General features: G+C 42.5%; 1 protein-coding gene across 2 annotated transcripts in view; it reads right to left on the minus strand.

Annotated features, from left to right (window-relative positions):
• erbb4b (erb-b2 receptor tyrosine kinase 4b) overlaps positions 1–10,000 on the minus strand; it is a 457,442-nt gene that overhangs the window by 114,129 nt on the left and 333,313 nt on the right. For both annotated transcript variants that reach the window (XM_083776517.1, XM_083776516.1), the window contains one exon: positions 401–491. In XM_083776517.1, the coding sequence (XP_083632643.1) occupies positions 401–491 (91 nt within the window). The remainder of the gene's footprint in view (positions 1–400; positions 492–10,000) is intronic.

Genomic DNA, 10,000 nt, shown 5'->3' on the forward strand with positions numbered 1-10,000 from the left:
TCCGGACCAGTGCTTTTCTTACCGCAAGCTGATCCATATCCAACAACCAGTGGTAGCCTAGAGGCAAAAAAACTAGAACGCACCGTAGCGCAGAGCATGTGCCATGGGTCATAGGCTTGTTCACCTTTAGACAGAAGCCCCTTTGGGACACAATACTGTGCATCATATCTGGTCATTATGCAAGACAGATGTGTAGGAGAAATAAATTACCTATGATTATGCCTCAAGGTTAACATACTAGCAGAAAACACGATGGTGTTGGAGGTGAACACACTGGAGGGTTGTGATCAGATAGTTTGTTGCTGTGGGGCAGACATGTTTTGTTTTTTTGTATACAAGACTATCACACAAAACTATGCGTTGTGCGTATACTTTTGCGACCGGGTGCAGGTTACTGTACCTGTAGAGCGCTCTTCCCCCGATGGTTACCAGGTTGGAGAAAACACTCAAGTCTGTCATGTTTTCAGGCCAAGACTGGATGTTCAGGAAGCCTGGATGGGCAGAGAACGAGAGAGAGAGAGAGAGAGAGAGAGAGAGAGAGAGAGAGAGAGAGAGAGATAGAGAGAGAGAGTTAGCAGGACCTCATAGTTCTGGTGGATAGCACACAGACAAGAATGAACGATAAAAGATGTGTAACTTTTGAATGTTACATGTTAGTACACAATAGTAAAAACATATTTGGTTTTGTACATTGTAGCAGCAATAACACCAACAGCAACGAGCTCATTTGAGTATAACAAGACAGAACATCACAGCCATGCGAACGGAGCGGTGCAACTATACGTTGGTGCCTTTGAAGTAAAGCACAGTTGTTGACTTAAGCATGAGGGTTGTAATGACCCCTCCTTCCTGAGTGTGAATGGCCCAGCTGCAGGGGTCAATGGGTCGTACTCATGGGTCTGTACTCAGACAAGGGTAAATCTGTCATACTCAGACAGACATACACACAAAAACGCTCAAAAATAATACATTGCATGGTATTTACGTTAATCCAAGTACACTTTGAAGTGCTTGAAGGTGTATGTGCAACTGGTGCAAGGGTCCTACTTCTAAATAGTAGGGTACACTATGTATACTGTGTACTGTATATAAGTATATAATATGTGCATGTACAGTTACAGTATGTGTGTGTCACGCTTGTATCACCATTTGAACGATTCTCCCAAAAGATTGCTGTTATGCTGCACAATCCCATTTGAATGCAGCTCTGCCTGAATAATGTGAGGAACTACGATGCGAGCAGAGGTATGGTGGATTACTTGTGATGACGGTCCCTAATCTAAAATCAACTGCATACAGAGTGCAGACAATAGGCAAGATGAAAATTAATTGAGGATGTAGATAAACGCTCTACTAATGTGTCGGGTATGATGATAACGGTAATAGTTTGATATTATCAAATTTTTTGCATTTCCTTTATGGGCCTCTTTGCCTGTTGAATCATTCAGGAGACTAAAATGAATAAGCTGAGAGAACGGGCCGTGACTCATTTAGGATTTTCAATAATGTATTTGGAAAAGATTAAATATTTAGCAGATTGGCGCGGGAGGAGGTGTGGGGGGGTGTTTGAGGGGTGCAAGACCAACGCAGGCAACAGAGGACAAACAAAACGCCGGGGTGCAAGTGATGAGTGTGTGAGCAGATCTCTGAAAAACTTAAGAGATGAGAAGAGGAGGAGGCTGGAGAGGAGAGGAGACTGCAGAAAGAAGTGGAGTTCAAGGGAGCGCTTTCAGAAAATAACACAAACCGCTTAAAATGGCTTTAACATTGAGGGAGGCATCATGCAGGTGGGATGAATTTCAATCAATTGTCTGATATTCGATTGCCTTTATAATTAATTCATAATGAGGGTGAGAGGTGTGTGGGTAAAGCGTAATTCATACTCGCTCTGACTAAGCCTAAAAACAATAACGCGCTGTAAAAAATAAAAACATAATAAAAAAATAACAATCACTGTGCGTATAACTACTATTTTCACGTTAACTTTAGCGTGAAAATTATCTTCAGCAAGCAACACTATCATTCGAAGCAGTATAATTTAGGCTTAATTAAGGAAGGAGTGCGCGTCTTCATCACATGGGCATAATGTGCATCCCCTACCCTACCATGATAGGATAGGGGCTTTACCATTTCATCAACACTGTTGTTTCCACTCCCAGGTGTGCCGTAGCAGATTGGAGGAAACGCTTATTAGAGTGTTAGATGTGTTACAAAAGCGCTCTGGTAATTGCGGGGCATCTAGACGAACGCGAGTACTGAACTTTGGCGAGTCACACCGATCCGAAGAGGGCCAATTATTGCAGCTAAATAGATATCCCCCAAATGGAAGCATGAAGGCAAATAAATACAATCACAGGTAAACAATAGACAGTAAACTAGAAAAAGTGCCCTTCCGGGCACAGGTCTCCACCAGGTTATCCACAGATCCGTGCAGTTAGAGGTAAAAACACTTTTCGGCCAGTTATAGCGCCACCTTGAGGCTGAGTTGAAATTGTTCATGTGGCATTTCGTCCTCGGCCTAGTGGGAATGTGGGTGCACAATTTCACGGAAATCACGCGATGTGTTCATGATTTTGGTGGGGTAAAGTAGACCCTTCAAGCAGTTACCATTACTTTCAGAGTGTGCCGCCTGAGCTGTGTGTATGCAAGGTCACTTCAGTGAGATTGCTACTGTACTGTATATATTGTCAGGGCAGAGAGGGACACGTCAGAATTCTCCAGGATAGACAAGCTCTCTGTCCTGTGCTTCGCGGGGCCCCCAAATCTGTGGACTGATAATGATCGAATCCGAATTCGTGACGTAACAGGTCGTATTTGCTTTCATATGTGTCTTGGCTGTTCACATGTATATATCACATGACCATTCAATTTGGGATAATTGTGGGCAATCAATAAATGCCAGATCTTGTGAATCCATGATTTTAAGTGTACAGCCTGTTTATTGGACTATTAGATAACCCTCTCAACAGGATGGCGCATCAGCGTGACGACCCCGACGTGATTGAAAGCGGTTATCTTGTCCAGCAGGTTGGGTCATTTTGACCAGTATTGTAGTCTAGACATGGCCCCATAGCTGGCTAGAAAGGGCCTTTAAAAAATGCATTTGGATGCAGATTTCTACCAGCTTGGGGCTGTGTGTAGGTCGGCTTATTAGTTTTATCTAAATGGGGAATCAATTTTAAGTGATAATGTTTGGATGTGATACCATTGTGAACACGCTATGCTCTGTTTGTTGCCAACTGTGTTGTGTTTGCATAAGTGAAATATCCTATACCCGCTGGTATAGCTCTGTTGATTTTGATGTTTTGCTGAAAAAAAAGAATGGAAAATGGAGGCGCTCGCTGTAAAAGTATGTGTGTGTGCGGGCGTGTGCGCGCGTGTGCGTGCGTGTGACTCGGTGTGTAAGGGGAAGCGGAAGGTGCGTGCAATGTGTGTGTATGTGCGCCTAGCAGTGGGGATGACAGTGCAGTGTCTGTGCATGCGCCTTTGTGTGTGTGTGCATGCGTAGTTGGATGTGTGTGCGTGCGGGCAGTGTGTGTGGGCATGCGTATTTGAATGTGTGTGTGTGCTAGTGCAGTGTCGTGCCCCACACACCCTGCCACAGCGAGGCGCTTTTCTTATCAGTGTGTGTGCAATGTGTGTGTGCGTCTGGGCCCGGAATGTGATGGGAACTGGTTTTGTTGTGTCTCAGCCTGGCGCCTGTCTAAAAAATATTGATAAATTGAAAAGTACACCAAGTCCTGCCACTCAGAGGAGGGATTTGCGACATTGAGTGGGTCAAAAAAAAATGCCAACCTGGGACATGCACAGTGGTGGAATAGGTACTCAGTTATTTTGCTTAAGTGGAGGTACCAATACTGCAATTTAGAACTACTCCTTCACAAGTAAAAGTACGGAATTGAAAAAGTACTTGAGTAAAAGTGCAAAAGTATCGGCATCAAAGTTGTACTTAGGTACAGTACTTAAGTAGAGGTACTTGGTTACTTTCCACCACTGGACATGCACAAGTTGTCCCGTTATGTCAAATCATAAAATACAACCTCCCCAGTTTTTGGGGGACACAAATTACCCAGAGAGAGAGCAAATGGAGTCAGATAAGAAGTCAGTGAGGTGGGTAATGTTGTGTAAACGAAGGTTGTGTGAATACCCTCCCTAAAAACCCGGCTGGGAAAGAATTGTAGATTTCACCATTTAACACATTGACAGCTCCAGACGAGACCGTTTTCAAAGGGGAGCAAACATTTTTCCTTGGGAAACTGTAAGCGCCATGGTTACAAAAATATAATAGGAGTGTCATAATAATTATGAAAATTAATTGGAAAATAAGTACACAAGTTGGCCACATGGTGGCACTATAAAAGCCCATAATTTTGGTTTGATTTGATTGAATATTTTTTGGTTTTATTTTGACTGACAAACATAGACCATGTTCCTCTTCTGACGACCAGTAGACAGATATGATGACCGGCTATTCCCTCTGCATTGGACAGTAGGAAACTGATAGTTACCTGACATGGACTGATTGCTCGCTTATCTTGACGTGTAGACCGGTGACATTTGACTTAATTGACTTTTATTTTTACTTTTAATAAAAAGGTTATAACCATTCCATTTCATCATAACATTGGAGAGGAGAAGAATAATAATTCCGAAAAGTTAATTGAAAAATTGCACAAGGTGGCCACACGGTGGCCTGGTAACAGCCTATTTCATGTGTTTGTTTAATAATTATTGAACCGGGAGGCATAAATCATAATTTCCTTTTCTCAAGTGTTCCCTGGGCGCTTCCCCAGATAAGCCACGCCCACATGCATATTATATACTTTTTGCTGCTTGGAATTTTCTTTAAAAAAGACGCCTTTGTGCACTGTTGTGCGCTTCTAAAAAGGGGTTATAGGTGATTTAATAAATATATAAATATAAAAAAACCAATCAATCAATCAAGTGGTGCTGTGAAAATAATAATAATATCCACAATATTTTCAGTTTCTCACCTGGCCAGTGGGAAACTAGATAGAAAATAATAGTCATGATAATAGAATAAATAATAATAATATTATTAATAATTGCCGACCACCTATATAAGGGGTCGGGTGAATAGAATTACTAGGTGGAGTTCACTGGGGAAACTGTGGTTCAAGGATGGAAACTTAGGGCTCCATGGTTGAACCTCAAGGTCCTGAGTGTCTAATGAAGGGAGATATCCGGATAAATGTATATTATGTAAAAAGTTATAGTCTGTTTCTTAGACACAGAGGAGCCATTAGGCCATGTCCTGATCAGACAGAGAAGGGGTGAATTCAATAGGTCCTGATCAGACATTATTGTAGCACCGAGATGCCAGGGAAGGCAAAAGCCAGGGGGGCTAAGAGATCTGTGGCTTTATAAGCACAGATGTGCCAGGGAAGGCAAAAGCCAGGGGGCTAAGAGATCTGTTGCTTTATAAGCACAGAGATGGTGAATTCAATATGTCCTAATCAGACATTATTGTAGCACGAGGCTTGGGTGATATTGATTTTTTGATATCGGTATTATCAATTACCTTTTTTAGGTTGGCTGGAAATTCGGCGTCGGTGCCAGTCAATGCATGGGCACTGAGTTATTAGGCAAATTATAGTTGTTTATAGATATTGATTTCAAATATCGCGGTAAATGGTAATATCGATACATCAACCAAGCCTAAGGGAAGGAAAAAGCCAGGGGGCTAAGAGATCTGTTGCTTAGGGCACAGATATGCCAGGGAGGGCAAAAGCCAGGGAAGGCTAGTCATGACAAAAGAGAAAATTAAGGATCCAGAAAAAGACAAAAAAATAATAAAATAACTGTACATTTTTGATTATGTTCTTCTGTAAACTTATTTGTATGTATATTAAAATGGTTGCAGGTGAATGAAGTGTAAAATATTCGCCACGCATATGCACGTGTGTGCACGCTCGTGCATGTGTGATGGTTTGGGTGATGGTTTGTGTGATAGAGAATGTGTGAAGTTGACGTCACGTGATACCCAGTAGCGCTCAAGATACTAAAATTTGTAATTAAGTAAAAAATACTCCGGGGAGTAGAAATTCACTCTTCACAAAACAAAGATAGCCTTTCTGTCAATACTTTTTGCCATCTGGACTGTGCGCGTTTGTGCGCTTCTAAAAGAAGGGGGGAATAATGTTCTAATATTTGAGCGGTAGACAGGCCTTAAGCTTGATATCTGGGAAGAAATCAATTTACAAAACCATAAGCCCCAATAATATTCAATTTCACATGCAGTGGGTGGGGGGGGAGAGAAAGGTATCATAATAATCGAATAAATAAAGTCAAGTATAAAACATAATAGTACGTGAACTATGGGAGGGTTGGGTAGGGTCTGATTAAAATAATAATGACTGAATAAATTGCAAAGTGTGAATTCAGTTCAGGGGAAAACCCCAGTGTATTCAATACATGTAAACCAGACTAAAATAAAATAAAACGGTAAGAGGGGTGGGGTTCACATTAAAGGGGATATTGTAAGTGTACACCATCTAGGAGGGGTGGGGGGGGGCTGACTCGGACTAAATATTGGGGTATTTGAATGGGGGGACAAAAAGTATGTTGTTTTCAAAGTGTAATTAGTGCAAGTGACCAGAGTGAGTAAATAATAAAGTCCAGAATTCAAAAATATACTTAATAAAAGTACACCAGTAAGCGAACCAAATGGCCCCATGTAGAAGGGCCTTGCCCTGTTCAGTAATCAAACATACTCAAAGTAAAAGTAAGACTCATTGTGTAGAATGCCGAAGTGCAAAGGGAGAGTGTACAGTTAAAAATGAGTGTAGGGACAAATAGCCAATCCACAAGCTTGAACGCCCAGTATAGTATATATATAAGTCTAGGTATATTTGCAAAATAAGTAAAATAGGTCAAATTATGTAGTGGTGAAGTAATTGTGAAACAAGTGAATACTCAAACTATATAGAAACATCCCAAGATTGTACTTAATTGAGCTAAGGAAATATACGTGTTTACTTTCCACAAGTGAAATATAGTTTAGGGTCAAATTATGGGAAAGACAAATTGTGATTTTGTACAAACGCCGCATAGTAAAGTTGCAATCCAGCAACACCATAACTTAGAAGGGGACCAGGAAGGAGGGGGCATAGTCTAAAAATCAACAACACAGGTGGGAGGATATTTGATTTCATATGCATCAGCCTACTGTCGTATCTCCAGAGACAGTTGTACACTCTGTTCCACCAAAGAGACATTGTCGACTGCAGCAACCAGCCAGCACAAGACCACCACCGCTGCTCCAGAGTTGGGGGGGGGGGCACTTGCTGAGAGACATTGAATGGACCGTGCTGCACTGGGTTAAGCACATGGGCCAGACACACACAGCCACCAGACTGCTATGCCACCTGCTATGGAGAAAAAGAACTGTTCCGAGTGCTGGGGAGTCACTCACAGAGACACTGACCACACTGCTCAAGGTCATGGGCCAGGGGTGCGTTGCCTGCACCACTCTGCCCAAGTAGAGGCCCAAAGCCATTTAAAATCAAATATTGGACCTGCCACAGTTGTACACATGGGCCGAGCACGAGTGTGGATTTACACACTCTCATGACAAATTATAAATGCGCGATTGCGTAGGGTTGGGCGCCGTTGGTACAAAAACACAATACTAAAGACAACTAAATTAGGGTGATTAAATGTAGTTACACGCAATTGAAGTACCACTATCAAACTATATATTTTTTCAAAAGGAAGGGAAGGGGATTGGGCTCCCCAAAACCTTTGCTCATAACAGGGGACAGTGGGACCGCAAGGCTCCGAGGGCACGTTAAATCACATTTATAGTGCAGGGGAGACGGAACTGAAGGCCCCCGTGTCTAATGAAGGGTGAGCACACCCTACTGTGGTTTCCCCTAGTCGGCGCCTTTGCCGCATTGTATACATCGGACAAACGCGTGTATGACAAGAGGTCAAAGGAAATCGCCTTTGTCACATGTATATGATGTTGGGGGTAAACGCGTGGTACGTGGATGACAGTCCACACCTAGCAGAGATGCCGTTAGGAAGTGACGGACTCTGTGAACAGGCAAGGCTGGTGAAAACGGTCAAAGTTTGGGTATCCCATAGCGAAGTGGGGCCCGGATCAGACCGTCGGGTTCCTCCTGGGTGGCCAACCATCACTACGGGGTCAGGAGCTCGCTATCGACTGCGTCACCGGTCGGTGGAGTCAAAATGACAGTAAGTCCATTCAGATGGAACTGTTGGCCGTCTTGCTCCGCTCAATGTACAGTCAGGCCGCTGTGAGCCAAAAACGAATGCGTTAGTAGGCGAGCAGTGCTCTTTGTGATCGGTGGGCTCTGAAAAGGAGCCGCCGGGAAGCAAAGACTTGAAGTCTTCTCTCCAGGGTAGCCTGGGTGGTAGACCTCAAGAGGAAAGGGGTCTAGCCCGGGACTGCGCCCTCAAAGGAGAGCTGGAGGGAGGTCCGAAAGACTCAAGTGAAATAATGCAAAATTTCATTAATAGGCCTCATGTTGGTATGGTTGTCGTGTAATTAGATAAATGGAGTCATAAGTAGCCTAAAGTAGGAGTCAATGAGATATTATATCAAGAGATATGTGTTATTATAGTTAAACTCTGGCAGATCAATGTTATGTCTTTTTATCTTTTATTGACCATCTTTCTCCTGGGTCTTCTGCAGTGCGCTCTAAACTGTGTAAATGCGTGCAGGGGGGAACATCTGTTCCTCTAGGTACCCTCCCTCCATAAAAAGTGCATTTTTGCGGAACGCTCAGGAGAAATATAAATATCTTTAATTATTCTTAGTTTCTCCTTCGTCGATCTCCCTAGGCCCTCCCTCCATCTTGGTTATGTGTAAATGCGCCATGGGGAGAACGCTCAGGAGAAATATGAAGATATATATATTTTGTTTCTTTAGATACTTTTCTCTGCCTTTCATCTGCCCTCCCTCCATCTTGGAAATGTGTAAATGCGCAGGTGTTAGAACCAGTTTGAAGTGTTTGACTTATTTGGATATCGTGGCACTGAGATAGCAGAGTTTAAGTGAAAACATGTAGGTTATTGCATAAAAAGGCTCTTGTAACAATGGAGCTGAACCATTTTGGGAAAAAATTCTGTACTGTAATGCTGTTCCTGGTGTCTTGAATGTCAATCATGTTGTCAATGGAATAGGGAGTCTTGACTAGCCGCGTCTAGCGGTCAGTACTGATCCGATGCTTTGACACGGGTTTTCACTACAGTACAGTCGGAAGTTTGTTTTAGAGAGCTCCTTTCTCTATGGTTTAATTAGATTAGGTGTAGGCTACTTCTAATATATGACACCGGTGAACCATAAAATTGTGTACAAAGCCGCAGGAGTTACAAGGGAGAGAGCAGCACCATAGACTTCCATACTAGTAGCAACTGTTGGAGTGTTTGTGTATGGTATGAATGCACGTCGGGCCACTATAATGCCATGTCAATGCGGCAGCATGTAGAGCGGCTATTTTCGGGGGAAAAAGTTCCCTCTGGGAGTCCAAATTACAAATATGATTCATTTTAAGTGACCTTTCCCAAAGGTTCAATATCAAATCAAGTTGAAATTATAATGAAAACACAGAGAAAAAAACACGGGGTCAATATAAATTGGTACAATTACAAAAATGAGGAATAAAATGTAAGGGGAAGACCAACTACAAAAATTAATATAGAGTATGTAACACAATAAAAATAGTGAACAAAAATCAAATACTGAAAATAAGCGTTATTTCAATATTATCTCCCCAAGAGAGGTGGTTAAACTTGAGTGAGTTCTAGGAGGGTCATTCTGGCCTGGTATGTGTCAAGGAGGGACTGAGAGCATGCGAGAGGCTCATGTCTTTGAATAATTGGTTTGCAATGTCTGGGTTAAATAACCAAGCCCCCCCAACAGATGGATTAATTGCCAAAATGTATAATCAAAAGTAACTAACAATTTGTCCCACAGGAGGTGTCCAGGAGGGAGTTCTGAAAGACTTAAATG

This window comes from Protomyctophum parallelum (assembly GCF_964188405.1).
Source record: "Protomyctophum parallelum genome assembly, chromosome: 11".
Classification (NCBI taxonomy): Eukaryota; Metazoa; Chordata; class Actinopteri; order Myctophiformes; family Myctophidae; genus Protomyctophum; species Protomyctophum parallelum.